Source organism: Lathamus discolor, chromosome 2 (assembly GCF_037157495.1).
Source record: "Lathamus discolor isolate bLatDis1 chromosome 2, bLatDis1.hap1, whole genome shotgun sequence".
Lineage (NCBI taxonomy): Eukaryota > Metazoa > Chordata > Aves > Psittaciformes > Psittacidae > Lathamus > Lathamus discolor.
The window spans coordinates 98,027,361-98,043,956 of record NC_088885.1 but is presented as its reverse complement, the minus strand read 5'-3'; the positions used below and the strand labels follow the sequence as shown (position 1 = coordinate 98,043,956).

Below are 16,596 nucleotides of genomic sequence, written 5' to 3'. Positions count from 1 at the left end.
TTAATAAGAGATACTCTTTTGCTTCTGATTGCTTCTTATTTAACCCTCTGACCCTGTAAATATTAAGAATAGATTACAATGCATTGTTTCCATTTCCCAATTGGGGCATCCTTCTAACAACATTGCATCTTCCTGTTGAGAGAGCAGGAGGAGCAATGCCAGGTAAAAAGTGCCTTTTCCCCATCCTTCTGTCCAGGTGCTCCACTGACCTAGCTGTACTTTGGCCTTATTGAAGCACGGGCCTTTTGGTCTTGATACAGACAACACCTTTGATGTTTACAAGCTTGCCTCTGTTGACTGTTCCCATTTACAAATAAAAGCTGTGAACCCACAGCCTTTGCTCTGCTCTGGCCTCAGGTCCTTTTCCACTTGCACTTCACTCACGCTATCTTAGTACTTCTGTTGCGTACTCTTACAACAGGAGGAAAGTCTCCACAACCGTCACTCCACTGTGACTCCCTAGTTCATTAACTCTCATTATCTGTGACTGGTGTTTCAGATGTGGTTTGGTCAGGAAACCATAGGCTGAAGCAGGACCAAACTACTCTGTCAGCCCAGATGGAATAGCAACATGGGATGGAGAAGCCAAACTCCTTTCACACGGCTACATTTAACTAGCAAAACAAGGGCAAGAAAAAGAGATTTAAATGATACTAAAGGGATGCTACTCCCTTTGTCCTTCTGTCCTGCAGACAGCATGCTACCAGTCACCCCTGCCCAGCTTGGGCTACAAGAGGCTCTCCTAAAGAGGCTCTGCAGTATCACCAGTCCTGGAGTGTGGTAGAGGTGAGAGCAGGTAATTTTTGCAATTCTGCTATATGGGGGAAAAGCAAGCAAGCATTTCCTTGTGCATTTGGATCAGTAGAGGGCCCTCTGAGAACTGGTCTCTCCCTGATAAGTGCAGTTTAGGGCAAGATTATTGCAGGCTTGCTCTGTGGCTCCTTATGACAGGTATGACAATAAAAACTAGTTACCAGTTACTGAAAACCTTTACAGCAGCAGGAAAAGCTGCAGTTATCATGCATCGCCACTGTATGCCACTGCAGACTAATTACTCTGGTGTATCCCAGAGACGAGGCATTGCTATAGCAGACCCCCAAGAAACATTTACTTACTATTAAGTTGTAATCCTGTTACCTTTAGAAGTTCCCAGTGCTATTAATCTCACAGTTTCTAAATCAGCAGTTTAAAACTAGAGTACCTGAAAACCACAATGCCATGAACACTTCGGTGCATACACCATGTTTAAGCACAGAAGCCAACAGGAGTCAAAATAATAATAATAAAATCATATATTCAGTATCTTTCTTTTTAAAAATATTCCACATGTAATTCAAAATTCATGAGAAAAACATCAGCCATGGAACAGAGTATTTTTATAATCTATTGATGTTAAACATGAATAATCAGATATAAATTATCTCATCCACTGTCTTTTATAAGTAAGTCCTCTGTTGGGCTAGTGTAAAATTGCTGTCAGATTTATATTCTTGTGTCAAAAGAAATAACTAAAATGCACTACAGAAGAATTCTTGGGTTTATGTCTTGAAATAGATTCTAGGGTTAATTTACATCCTAATACAATACTTTTTGGAAACTCACTAGTGGTGTTACAAAAAAATCTTACTACCAGGACCAAGTGAAAACTAACTTCATGCTGACAGAACATGAAGAACTTGTTAAACGTTTGTGTATAAATGCGTAAGTAAGCTTGTAAGTGCTGCTTACATGCTTTCTGAATTATAACCTGAATTAGGTGTCCATTTCTATTGCTTTCTCCTACAGGGATGGAGTCTGGAAGAATACTTTCATTTTTGGTTTCTTCAATTTTCTGATCATTCTCGTTTCTTGTTTCTATATCTGGTTATTAACAGATTTAAGCAACTGCTCATTTCTGTCTCATCATACTTCTGCTCTTCTGTTTTCTTCAGTTTTCAGTCTGACTGCAGTTTAAACTATCATTTGCTCTAGATAAATCCTTATAAGATGGGTGGGAGAGGGAGGATGTTCAGGGCACAGACTCCCAATAAATAAATAAATATAGAAGTTATTACTTTGCCAAAATAATTTATTCCTAGAATTTTTATCTTCTCTTATAGAAATTGAAGGGAATGTCTCCTCCATCTCAAGGGTAAAAGCCAAGTAACCTGGAACCATAGTGTCTCCAAGAGCTGGGACGTTTAAATTCAAAACTTCACACCAAATTAATCTTGTACAGCTGCATCATCACCTCTCCCAGGGGAATTACAGACCATCTTGGATTGCATCCTTTCCATTCCCCAGTCAGTGAGGAGGATGGGTGGTGCAACCCATGGGCCATACTTCCTCTTATTGCCGAGGTGCCTGCTCCTCTTTAAGAAGTGGTAATACTAAGATAAAAAGAGGTCAACCCAGAGCCATCTTTCCTCTTCCTCTGCAAAGGAGCTGTACGACATTAAGTTACCTATTTACAAAATAGATTAATATATAAAACTGTATTAAAGAGGTGAAACGGCTGGAAAAAATAAAATAAGAAAATGGAATCTCCCTTGAAATTTTATTCGGGGGAGGCTGAGAACTGCACTTTGCCACTGAAGCAACATCAATGAACTGTTTCAGTGCTGGAGACCTTTTCAGCTGATATTAAGCTACTGATATTAAACTACTACTAATATAGCTTGATGATGCTACTTCTGCATCAACGCAACAGCAGTTGCATAGAGATGGTACAAATTGATGCATTTTTTCTAAGAACTCTTCCGCATCCTCTGGGGTTTCTATAGGCAATGTGACCCATGACTGCTACCAGCAAACTGAATCCGATCCAAAGATTTAGATCTCTGTGTAACTTCAATCATCTCCTGAGCTACGTTTAACAATAGTAACTACTTGTATGTTTGATATTGTACTTTACACTTCTGCAACAATTCCTGTTTCTGACTGCAGTGTAATAGTTGAGCTCTGTAAAGGGTTATTCCAATCCCACAAGTGAATGAATTCTGAATCCCTTCCATAAGAGTTGCCCTCTTAAAATAATTATTGGGAAAAAAACGGAGGAGGATTCATTAGTCCAATAATGGCTCTGGTGAAAGGAAACCTAAATTAAGTCATATTGGATCTCTGGAACATTAGATTAGGCAAATTAAGCATTTTACTTCTGTTTATAATCCTAAACCTATAGTAGGACTAAGACAGTGCAGTGCTGGGTGTGAGAGGGGAATAACTATCAGTTGTGAAATGTCTTTAGACTGTTTAGTAACATTACCATTCACAGCCACGGAATACATTGCATTTTATTGTAAACTTCATTCCTTAGAGAATTATAAATCTTGGAAGTGTGTCAATACTTGGCAAGGTAAATAGTCTCTGGAGGCAAAAAATGTTTAAGACCATCTATCAAATATAAGAAGTTGATAGCAATTAAAATCAGAAATGTTTATGTATAAACATAAATTGCGGAGGTAGCTTAAAACTGCCCAGTAAAAATCTTGGCTAGGTGGAAATTCCAATTACAAAAGACTGCAAAAAGCAACATCTGAATTCTAAGAACTGGTTTTGTAGCGTACACTTTTTTTCCTTAGGAACAGTATTTTCTATAAAATTTTATTTCATTAAGAGAAATATATTTATTTATTCATTTATTCTCACATTCAGGCATTCTTAACCCTCCTTCCCTACCCCTCAAAAAAACAAAACCCACCAAACAATGGGTAAAACCAAGAGAAGTTGGATAAAATAGTGCTCGCGCTAGATGAACACTAAACCAGATTACATTTCAATGCTCACTTTTCCCCCAAAATGACATAGAGAAGGATAGGGACTATTTGAAGTTAATTACTGCAATCCTTAATGATGAATATTTTCGTAAGGGAATGTTTTTACAACCCTTTGTATTATTGCGCATTTAAATGCGATTATTAATTATGTCTTTTTAACGCACGTATCCATGGGACCTGATGAGATGCATCCACAGGTCCTGGGAAAATTGGCCAATGAAGCGGCCAAGCCTCTATCCATCATATTTGAGAAGCTGTGGACATCTGGTGAAGTGCCCACTGACTGGAAAAGGGAAAACATAACCCCCATTTTTGAAAAGGGGAGAAAAAAAAAGACCTGGGAAACTATAGGCCAGTCAGTGTCTCCTTAGTGCCTGTCAAGATCATGGACCAGAGCCTCCTGGAAACTATGCTAAAGCACATGATAAATAAGGAGGCAACTAGTGACAGCCAACATGGCTTCATCAAGGGCAAATTGTGCCTGCCGAATCTGGTGACCTTCTACAATGAATTTACATTGTTAATAGATAGGAGAGACCGGCGTCTACCTGGACTCATGCAGAGCATTTGACACTGTCCTACATAACAACCTTGTCTCTAAACTGGAGAAGCAGGGGTGGACCACTTGATGAATCCATTCAGTGAATAAGGAGTTGGATGGATGGTCGCACTCAAGTTGTTGTGGTCAGCAGCTTGATGTCCAAGACATCACATCCTTTTCTCTAAATTGGAGAGACATTAATTTTGTGGATGGACCACTCGGTGGATAAGGAACTGACTGGATGGCTGCATGCAAAGAGTTGTGGTCAATGGCTCAGTGTCCGGCTGGAGACCAGTAATGAATGGTGTCCCTCACAGATTGGTGTTGGGACCAGTCTTGTTCAATATCTTTGTCGGTGACATGGACAGTGGGATTGAGTGCGCCCTCAGCAACTTTGCCGATGACACCAAGCTGTGAGGCTCGGTTGGTACGCTGGAGGGAAGGGATGCCATCCAGAGGGACCTTGACACGCTTGTGAGGTGGGCTGGTGCCAACCTCATGAGGTTCAACCAAGCTAAGTGCAAGGTCCTACACCTGGGTTGGAGCAATCCCAGGCGCAGCTACAGGCTGTGCAGAGAAGAGATTCAGAGCAGCCCTGAGGAGAAGGACTTGGGGGTGTTGGTCGATGAGAAACTGAAATGAACTGGCTTCAGTGTGTGCCCACAGCCCAGAAAGCCAACCGTATACTGGGCTGCAACAAAAGGAGCGTGACCAGCAGGTCGAAGGAGGTGATCCTGACCCTCTACTCTGCTCTCATGAGACCCCACCTGCAGTACTGCATTCAGTACCCTAACACAAGATGAACATGGACCTGCTGGAGCAAGACAGAGGAAGGTCATGAAGATGATCAGAGGACTGGAGCACATCTCCCATGAAGGCAGGCTATGAGAGAGTTGGGGCTGTTCAGCCTGGAGAAGAGAAGGCTGCGTGGAGACCTCATAGCAGCCTTCCAGTATCTGACGGGGGCCTCTAAGGGTGCTGGAGAGAGACTTCTTATATGAGGAAGTAGTGATAGGCCAAGAGGAATGGCTTTAAACTGAAAGAGGGTATATTTAAATTAGATATAAAGAAGAAGTTCTTTACTGTGAGGATGGTGAGGTATTGGAGCAAGTTGCACAGAGAAGTTGTGGCTGCCCCATCCCTGGAAGTGCTCAAGGCCAGGCTGGATGGGGCTTTGAGCAACCTGGTCTAGAGGATCCTGCCCGTGACAATGGGGTTGGAACTACATGATCAAGTACAAGTACAAATAAGCACTGTATTGACAAGAAGATGTGCATGCTGCTGTTTTTTGCCTGGTGGACAGTCTCAGATCATTCTATTTGGGTCAGTTTTTGAGGAGATGCAAGGAGCACAGCTAAAACTCTGGTCAATGTGGTGGTGGAGAGGATGTGTTTGGCCGCAGGTGGACGCTGCCTCTTCTACCAAGGCTGCCATGACTTTGGGGATCTGCTAATAGGCACCCTACAGCACCACATCATATGGGAAATAGAGCCAGAGAGACTATCTCCTTCCTTAAATATAAGGAGGTGGGAGGAGGACACCAACTTCACATGTGACGGTCCTGAATAAGCTTGAAGTGGAGAGGTTCTCTGTCCACAGCGAGTTTGCTGCAGCAGGCGATGAGGAGTGAGTGGCCTTCCAGGCAGGGCCACAGGCATGGGGAACATTACTCGCAGCAGAAACAGTGCCAGGCTGCTGGGTGGAAGGGAGAGGCTGTGGCTGGGAATCTTTGAAAGGAGTGATTCAAAAGCCATGCCTGAAAGGAAATAAAGCTACGAAAAGTGAAAGAGAATGCTGTTAAACAGAGCATAGCGTGCAATGTTTATTTGAAATTAATGATGCTTGCATGCCTTCAAACTGCATTTTAATATTTAAATTGCTGCAAATGTGAATTATTAAAATAAAATGTCCATGAATTATCACCCCCGATCTTCAAGTTACAGTGTTAGAAATGAGATGGAAAGAGTGCCTAAGGCAGCCAAGTAAATAAAAGACTTTCCCTGTCTTATGTTGAATTTCTTCCACAATAAGAGAACCTCTTTTCCCTCCTTTTCAGCTGTGGGAAACATATCTCATGGAAGGAAATCTTAGAATGGGACCCAAATGAGGAGCTGGTATATAACTGAGATTTTGGGGTTCCAAACACCAATACCCACCACTGAGGGAACTGAGTGCACTCACATGAGTAGATTAATTCTGGCATTAGACAGGCAAGAAGCACCGACTGCAGCAGCTTCTTCTCATCTTCCTTACTTGCAGAGGAATATCAGCTCAGCAACTATTCCTATGTCAGAGTGGTGAAAGAGAAGAGGGCTTTGTTAAGTGCTCCCAGCTTTCTAGAGGAAAAGAGTGGCTGGACTTCCTAACAGAGCCACAGCAGTCCTGCTGTGTGCACATGCTGTGATGAAACCACTGTGAGACACAATTTCACTGCAGATTGCTGCTATACATTGGATCTCTCCCCTCCTTTGTTGGAGGAGTCCTCGGGCACCAGGGCAGTCATCATTCTTTGGCTTCCAAAGACATGGCTACTTATGGGTCCCTTAGTAACATGAGAGTAAAGGGAAACTGTAGGAAGTAGCGAAAGTATTCTGTATTTTTAAATTTAGACTTTGTCTTACGGTGTCTCCATCAAAAATATGTGAGTATTTAATGAAATAAGACATGACAAATCAATAGAGAAAACAGCATCTGAACCACAATGCAAGCATTTATTGTCTCCTTGTGCATTAAATTACCCAATTAATGTTTCCTGTTGCCTTAGCCTGTTCTAATAAGGCTTGACTGTCGCTTATCAGCCCCTAATCTTCTAAATGATGAACAAGGACTGCAGCTGGATTTACAAGAGCCTTTGGGGCACAATACCAAACTCCCAGAGCGGCAAAGATCCATCCTTGGAATAATGCTTATTAGGGTTTCTCATTCATTACCATTTACTTCACACAGATATCTGCTAACAAGATCAGCTCAGCTTTATTATTTATGAAGTACTATTAAAATAAATACACTGGACAACCAATCTCTATGTATTACACATTCCTCAAAAAATAAGCTTTTTCTTGCATAAAAATGTCATTTCAGATAGCAACACTCCCTCAAATCAACCGAGTTTGCCTCTTTCATTGGCTTATTTTCCCTGACAGGGTGATCTATGCTTAAAATATTTTATGGTAAGGAAAATGTTTCCAGAGTAACCGAAAGTAATTTTTATGGTTTGTGTGAATGAGTTAGCTGATTAGAATAACAATGTTGGGAAAGAGTTGTGAGTAATGAGTAACTAATAGGGATAAATGATTTTTAATAGACGGCGGTCGTGTCTTCAGAATGATAAACACTTTCTTATTGTTAAAAAAAATCTATTTTACTAAGAAAGGCTTCTTATGAACTGTGAGGTTGGGGGGGGGGGGGGAGGAATAGATTCATTTAGATAAAATGCTATTAAATTGCCTGTATAGTGTCCTGTCAGACAACTATCGACCCCATCCCATGGGAGAAATTGATTTCTGTGCAGAGAGCTATGTGCTTTCTGCTGTGTATTGCTTCAGTGCTATTGCTCTGGTAATCACACACTGCTGGCTCTTCTTCTTTCTCTCTCTCTGTCTATTTGTTGTGGAAAGATTGATTGAGAGACATGAGGGATTTAAATTGCCATATTTGTTGTTATTTGACCTTTTCAATTATATTCTGTTAAAAATGTAAATACTTCATTTGTAGTAATGTACATATGAATTTGCTCAAGTGGTCTGCAAGTAAGGCTTTCAGGAGGAAGCATTTACCTTTGTTCTCCTACAGAACTGTAAGAGCTGACTCAGTTAAGTGAATTCTAATGCAGCAGAGGATGCTCTCTGCTTCAGTAAAGCTATCTAGGTTAATTCTCAACACATCAAGATCTGAAGATGAGAAAAATAATCCAAATTGGTAACATCAGAACCACAGGAGTGCTGAAAAGTGAAATGACACATGATTAAGTATCCTTGCTTTAGTTTGAATTGCTTTTCCTTCTTTTAGGCATAAATACCTTTTGTCAGCTTTCACTAATGACAGTCATTTTTTAACAAGACAAAACCACTTGAGGTCAAGGAATTAAAGTTGAAACACAGTTTTAAATCTTCCCCCTTTGCAGGTAAGTAAGAAACAAAGTCTTTAATCGTCATGAAATGGTCACACATAGTTTCTCATAATAATAATATAAATAATAAAAATAATAATAAAACAGTTTACACAACTGTTTGTCTAATGAGTTCGGTATGTGCTTGACTTTTTTACTACTTCTTATCATTCTTTCATTAGTTTCATTAGTATGACTCACCTTAGCATCATCAGTGCTAAAGCCGGTGTTTGGACGTCTGCTGGTGGAAATCTAGGTCCTTGCTGTTCTCCATGAGTATACCTTGGCACTTGCACATGGGGGAATCTCTGAATGGGAAAAAGCCAGCATAGACTTTTCTTCCTCATGCCAGGGCTAACTAAGAGCATAGAAGGGAATAAAGACGTGCTGGTATATCAATCACAGTCATACTTCAGTAGTCACAGGCTGCTGCGTTAGGCCTTGGGAGGAAAGTATAGGATGACTTAATTAGAGCCTTGCATTCATCCAGACTTAAAGACCAGTGAACTTCTGAGTCCACCAAAGCTATGCCAATATCCAGAGTTTCAATGCTTTTATTTTTATTATGCTGGATGGACAAAGCTGCAAAAGCAGAACCACTGATGATCTGTAAAGTTAATAAAGACAGGATGCAGCTTCTCCTTTGCCTTTTACTTGCCCATGTCCTTTAACCTGTAGCAAATAGACATAAAATGCTGTCTAGTCAAAATCACATTGCTTTACGCTGATCTTACGCTCCCTCCCTCCTGTGTAAAGAGATGGCAGAACTGTGATGAAATTGCCATGAGCAAGGATCATTAAGTGCCTTATAGAAATTTAGCTGTCCTCCTGGGCATTTAAGCAGCTTTCTGATGCCCCATCAGCTGTTTGGCAAAGCTGCCACGGTCTTTTTTAGAGGTGATATGAGGTCATGGAGCAAAGTCCAAGCCAGCAAGATGTTCCACCACAGCTCTCGCAGAGGGTGAGCCAAGGCAGGAGAGGAAGGTAACAGCACCCTGTTGATGCCCTGCAGCGGTTGTAAGGTTGCTGCCTTGGAAGGGATCAAGGATGACTATGGAGCAGGTTTGAAAGTGAGAGGGCAATCTGGTGGCTTAGTTGGAGGCTAATTCAGTGAGGACAGTGGGAAAGGCAGACATGTTATAAGGAGGGACAATCACAACAGGAGAACCAGGTAGAAACTTCATCAGAGTAAAACCGTCAGCCTCCCACTGCCTTCCCTCTTCAGGGGCTGGTGACACTGGTTTCCAGATCCTGTCGTTTGTGTTTTGCCAAGCCTTTTTGCTTTGCGTTTAATGGTGGCTGGGGCACATGTGAAAATCATTGTCACTGAGCTCTGGAGAATTGCTAGAGGAGAACAGAGACAAGCTGGAAGAAAAAATTCTATTTCAACATATAGGAAAAGAATCTCAACTGGGAGAGTGGTGAAACTTTTGAACAGGTTGCCTAGAGAAGCTACAACATCTGTTTCCTTCAATAGTTTCAAAACCTGACTGGACAAAGCCCTGAGCAAACAAGTCTAACATTAAGGCTAACCCTGCTTTGAGCAGAATGTTGGACTAGAGAACTGCTCCTATTCTCCTCACACCATGGTCTCTTTGAAATGGAGTCTTTCTATGATTTTATAACTTCAGCTCCTAAGTACATTTAAGCATTTGCCTGAAATACCACCTTGTGAGGACAGCAGCTCCATCCCATGAAATTGAGACTTTGTTTTGCAATTGCTTTTCAATACTTTTCTGCACCTCTTCCTCCATGCTGGCACTCCTCCTCTCATTAAATAATTCCCTGTAACTTTGCTGCAACTGGAGGCAGACGCTGACTTCTCATGTCCTTTCAGGAAGGCTCCTAAGCAGGAGGGAGAAGAAAGTATCTGGGAGCATAATGTGCACGTGTACAAACAAGTCTCTCAGCTATGAAGAAATGCAGCTGAGATGGGAATGCTCAACCTGGGTGACAGAAGCTGCTGAAGAAAATCACTGACTGCAGCACCACAAACCCAGTGCTTCTTAACTTCTGGCCTGAAGGTATGAGATTCTCTCCTTCTGTCTTGGGGTGAGGAAAAGGAAGGAGAAGCTGCACAGTGTGGTTTTGTTAGAAATGCAAAGGGAGGAAGGTGATAGGGGAGGGAGGATGAGAAGCCAGAAAGACAGGAATAAGATAGAAGTGTGGGGGAGAATGTATGTGGGAATTTGTATAGGGAAGGGACAGCATTATGTGTGTTTGGTGAAACATCATTGTATGAGTACATATGAAGGAAAGGAATCTGGCATGTGGGGAAAAGCAAAAAGCCCCAGCAGTGACACCTATTCCAGAGAAGATGGCTCTTTTCCTTATTTGTTCTCAGGTACCGTAAGAAGTTTACAGGAGTAATTTTTGTCTAGCTGTGACAAAGCTGACACCTCTCAATAAACAAACAGGGGCTTTAAACTAAATTAACTTGAAAGGGACCTTAGAAATAGTAGGGGGATAAAAATATCAGTTGCATCTCTAAGGTATGAGATTTATTGAGACCTGTTCTAATTTGCTTATGTGTATTCTTAATTAAAAAGGATTCAAGTTGATAGCCCATTAGAAGTACATCCAAAGGGAACTGTTGGATGCCCCTTACCAAGTGTTTCTGTGCTTCTCTCTCGCAACAGAGTGACTTTTGCACTCTGATCACTTCTTGTAAAAGAAACAAAGCAAGCGACCTGTAATTGGAGAGTCCAGTGTTGCTAAGCCCAGGATTTTAGTAAGACACCCATGCAGTACAAAGTACCTTAGCGTCCACTTATCGGCTTGTGGTCATTATGTGCCCGTGCTTCAGGGAATGTTTAGTCAAGGAAGAAACTGCCCCTCATCCCTGTCCCCACTAGTTTAATGCAAGAATCCACCATTTTAATATACTTTATTTGTGCCTGTGTAAAAGGCTTTGCCTTTCATGCAGGGACAGGGAAAGCAAAGAAAGGGAGGAGCTGTCCGATAACTGTTGGTAGAGGATGAACTGCTCCCAGAGCTTAACTTCTGGACTGATGTTTTTCTTCTATTCAGCGTCTTCCTCCTTTGCCACCCATTGCTAAGGACAAATACAAACGATGAGAGAACAACTTAAAGCAAAGTTGCAGCACAGGGAAACACGGTATATCTGGGCATTGGTTACAAACGTTTCCAGGTCAGAGACCAAAGGGTCTGTGTTACAACGTTTTTGAAATTCATAGCTTCAATCCTGCCTCCAGTTCTCTTGCAAACCCCACAGGATCCCACTACCATAATTAGCATCCTTACTGGTGCATACAGCTACAGACTAAGCCTCCTCATATCTTGGTTTGATTTAACTAGGTGTGGGTTGTGCCATTAACATGGCAGGGTGATGAGGAAAACTTGTGTTGTTCTCTGCTATGAGCTGGTAAATGCAGATTTGTCTGCATTTACTAGCTCAAAAAGCATCTGCTTTTGACCCAATGAATTTCCTTTAAAGGAAAGAAAGCTGAACTGTTCTAAATGGCCACAAGAAGTGGACTTTATGATTACTGGCTGCCAGTCTGATAACTCCATTCTCATGTTTATTTATGTCATCCCACTGTTTTGTGTGTTCAAGTGTGAAGCTCTTGGTTTGGTCCTGAAGTTGTGTTTGAAATTAAAAGTTAATGAATTTCCACGGTGGTGCTGATGAAAGCATAACCTAAACTCTCATGAGACTTCTTTCTGTCACTAGTTGTTTCAGATTTCTGTCTCTGCAATCCACCCATATCTTTGCAACCTTGTGGCATAGCTATTTCTCTTGGTTCCCTAGTTTTAGCTTCACACCAAGTATAAAGCAATAAACAGGAGAAACGTTGCTTCAAGTACAATGCAGCCACTTCTCTTATGTACATCCCTTCATTTAGTAATTGTACACTTGAGCTGAAATGCTGCTGACTTCTCAGAAGTCATCTGCTAATCGTCTGTATGAGGAGGACTCTCACTCACAGATGGATTGGACAGTGGAAGTTGTACCACCCCGGGGAGTTCCACCTCCATGAGAGCTGGCCTCCTTGGACATCATCTGGGAGGCCTGGGATGCAGGGGAGATGCCACTGGTGGTAAAACCTGATGAATGGGTTGAGCCTCTGGCACCTAGAACAGATCCAAAGGAGATGTTACTGACTGGAAGGAACCTTATGGGGTAATTGTGAACTACTAAGAAGGCTAACAAACGTACCAAAAGTCAAGGAGTCTGATGGTTACCTGCTGATGACTCATTCCATCAGTACACTGCTTTTTAGCTGCCACCTTGGGGAAAGGATATGTGCAGTGTTTTGTGGGTAGTTCCAGAGCACAAACAAAATCTACAACTCTTGCACAAACTGTTTCTCATAGATCTCCAAAACAGTTTCAACAGTTTGTCTCTGCTGAGGAGCTACCTGAGGACAGTGGAACAAATTCCTACAGGAACTAAGGGTTGTTGCAGACTTCACTGCTTACTATTCCAGGTGACAGAATGTTCCTTTCACTTCACTTTCCATAGCAGAAACCTGTACATAATAGATACCTGTAAAATTCAAACACTGTAGTAGCTATTGGACAATTTCTATATGTATCTGTATCTCAGTAAAAATAAGCCTGAAGTAAAGTATTCCACTGCAATTTCTTCTCCTGGGAGAAGAGTAAAGCATTAGTGATGACAAATGTTAGTGATAATGCTAAAAGCATTCCTGGAGAATGCTCAAATATTTTGGTGATGAGCTTGTTATAATATCATCTGTAATGTGATACTGAACAATACTCATGCCCTGCTGCAGAATCAGCCGCTCCTTGGAGCGTGTTTGTTCTGGGGGGAGGAATGGTTACAGTCTGAACGAAAAGGTTAAGAAGATGTGTTTGAAGAGTGAGAGATTTCAGCGAGCACCTGCGGAAATGAAATCAGGCCCTTTTAGCTCTCAATCAGGCAAAGAATGTGTGGCAAGCTCTCCTGCTGCAGGAAGCCAAAGCTCGCACCTGTCTTGGCAACATTACAGAGCTAGCATTTTTCATATGGATAAAAGCTCTTTTGGAGTATCTCCTGTAGGCATGGCTAAGGTTTCCTTGAGTCATGCAGATTTCTCTTCACCAAAATAGTGGGTTTCATAAAAGTCCACAGTTGATACAGACATTGCAAGAATAAAACTAGGTGGTTTCAAATGTTTGCTTTGCATCTCTCTCTCTCATAAAGATACTCGGCATATCTCAGCATATGGAGGGATAAAAGTCTCAATCTTTTCGTCTGGAAACTACAACTTCATGCTTTTCAGTGGCATCACCACTGAAGAGTTTGCCGTCGACTGAGTACTGCTGTAGGCAAGACTGTGCAGGTGACTCTGTGTATGACTAGATTAAGTAACTGGCATCTCCTGTGCACCAGGATTTCTGCTGCTAATGCAGCATGGTGCTTGAGAGCATCTCTTAAGCTCTCTCAGTTCTCCTCCTCTCCTGATTTTTTCTCATCTTCTGTTCCTCTGCTGCTACTATCCCTTCATCTCTTTGCTATTGAATATTTAATAAACATTGTATTCAGTAACCTAAACTCAATGATCAAGCCATACAGAGTAAAAATTAAAACGTGCCTCATGGGAGTTACATACGGTATCACTCTGGAGTGATTTAATGTCACTTAATCCCTCTCTGTCTGGAGGGCTACACACTGTGAATAATACTGCACTGTGAATCATACCTTAAAAAAATAACTTACTTCCTCTTAATTAAGTTTATAGCATTTTTTACTGTTAAAAGGTGCCCAAAATCTGGAACCTGGCCAGCTCACCCAGCCAAACACCCATTTTATGCCTGGAAGATATTAGCTCCATCCTTCAATAGACTTCCAGCTGCTTACTACGAAAGGAATAGACCAGAACATGGCCAACATGGCAGAGATCCCCACCTATAACCAGCCTGCTGGTTAGCGTACTCCTGAAATTTGGGAGATATGGGTCCAAGACCCCTAAGGCACAAAGGGTTTGGAAGCCTTTATCCAAGTCAGCATGCTAACCACTGTACTGCTGGGTAAAGCAGGACTGTATGGGTCACTGTTTTCTGTGGAGTGATGCCTGCTTACAGATGCCTGCTGAATCAGGTCACACAGGCAAGACCGGCAGGGAGAATATGTTATGCATGAATCCCATGGGATCTGGGGTTAAACAGGTGCCAAGCTGCTTAGGGTCATCAGGTCAGGGATTGTTCTGTGCACGCAACAGAAAAGCAAGCAGGGCTAGCTCATGTGAAAGCCAACTATGCCTGGTTTTAGTACTTACATGCATGTTGTCAAGAATGTGTATACATTCCCTTCATGAATTCAGCTCTTGCACTGCAGCTAATTTTCCTCTGCTGTAGTGTCTGCATAACATTTTATGGGTTCTCCCTGTATGGATGTGTGTGAGTAAAGAGCAAGGGAAATCTGATAATTTATATGAAATGTAAGTACGCGGATCATGTTCTTGCATAAGTGTATTGTTGCTTATTGCTACCACGAATTCCCATATTATTGATGTTTCCTAGCAGAATGAAGAGATAGCACAAACTTCAAACAAAACACTGCCCTGAATCTCATATGCATGTGTACATTCATGCATATGTACCTATATAGAAAATACTCTTCATAGCATCCCACTCATAACACACAGTTCAATATAGAAATCGTTTGTCTTCAGTGCAATATGGAAGGTAGGAGAGAAGAGATTACTTGCCAAGCTTATTTTCAAGTATAAAACCCTCTTTGTCCTTACGCATTAAGACACAAAACCATACACACGCAAAATGACTCATACCCATTTCCTGGAGTGTAGAGGTAGGGCCTCCAGAGCGCACACCTCCCCCAGAAGCTTTCGCTTCCTGGGACATCATTGATGAAGCAAGTGATCCTCTTGTGATCCCGGAAGGAGAGAAGCCAGCTCTGTGGACATTTTGGTCGGACATTTCTCTTTCTGATGGTGTGGAATCCACTGAAGCACTGAGAGGCTCAGCCGGCTTTTTTATACACTGTGTAGCTCACAGCAGAGAAATGAAACTGCTGCCACCATCAGAAAGAAATGAAACCAAAACTTACCCTCATCCATGAAATGAAACTGAACTCTATGAAAACGCCTTTTTAGGCATTTCACCCTCACACTGTGAGGGTGAAATTTAGGCAAACCAGCTGATTTCCTCTTATGATACCAAAACAAATTAGTAGCATAATGAATCATTGATGGCAACAAGCGTGGCTGAGAACTTTGCTTCTTCATTCTTTTGCTTTACACTCTATTGTGCTCAATTGCACCTGTAGAAGCTAGCCCTTCATTTTAAGAATTAATACAACCCTGAGTAAAGGCAATAGGAAAAAAGGCAGCAAAGTGGTGGTCATGCGGAAACTGCAACTCGAGTTTGTTGTAGCACCCTGAGTTCAGCTGTGGTACGGCTGCCCCTAGAATAAATGGTTTGCGGAGAGCTGGACATCAGAACTCGATTAACAATGGATGGTTGAAATTCATTTCTTTATGGAAGGAACTATTAGAGGAGCTTGCATCATACAGGCAGACTGACACAAATGTTTTATTCTCCCTTGTGATAAAGCAGAGCCTCCATCTTTAATGAACAGGCCTTTGCAAATGGCACACACTCCTTTATCACAGTTTTTCTAAGCCAATAGTTAAAATAAGGCTATAGACTCCATAGATCTCCTCCCTTAAGTCAAGAGGAATATCTGGTTAGGTCGTACTACCACAGGGATGGCTCTCAAAGTGGAAATATACAAAATAACAATAGAGCATTTTCAAGGTTCTGTAATATCTGTATCTTGTACATGGTGGATTATAGAGCTAAGGACGCAAAGCCCATTCCTTTCTTCTTATATGTGCTATTTATCTAAGAAGTGGGATGTCTGGCCCATGTACCCCTGAGCAGTACTGCTCTTTTAACTCTTTCAGTCAATTTTTCTTTAATTCATATATGCTAGTTTTCTGGCAATGCGTGACATTAAAATCACAGACTCCAGTTTAAGCATACCAGATGTCAACTCTGAAGGGGGATTAGGAACAAGAATATAGTCCCTGAGCCTGCAGCTTCCAGAGGTCCTCTCCCTCCACCGATTCACCCAGAAAGACAGGCTTCTTCTCTCCTCTGCCAGCTCTGTGAAATATCACCTAGCATTTTTGCTTTGTTTTACTGGCATTTCTGGTTAGAGAGTGTGACTTCCAAGGTGTTGGGTGAGTGTAGTTGATATC

The 16,596-nt window shown here is 41.8% G+C and overlaps 1 protein-coding gene across 1 annotated transcript; it reads right to left on the bottom strand.

The window, feature by feature from the left end:
* Nucleotides 1–11,274: 11,274 nt before the first annotated feature.
* LOC136009322 (interferon alpha-inducible protein 27, mitochondrial-like) lies at nucleotides 11,275–15,398 on the bottom strand. Its single transcript, XM_065669330.1, has 3 exons — nucleotides 15,163–15,398; nucleotides 12,353–12,499; nucleotides 11,275–11,459 (listed from the first exon to the last, which is right to left on the bottom strand). The coding sequence occupies exons 1-3, from the start codon at nucleotides 15,308–15,310 to the stop codon at nucleotides 11,431–11,433; spliced, it is 324 nt and encodes a 107-aa protein (XP_065525402.1). The 5' UTR covers nucleotides 15,311–15,398; the 3' UTR covers nucleotides 11,275–11,430.
* Nucleotides 15,399–16,596: the final 1,198 nt, after the last annotated feature.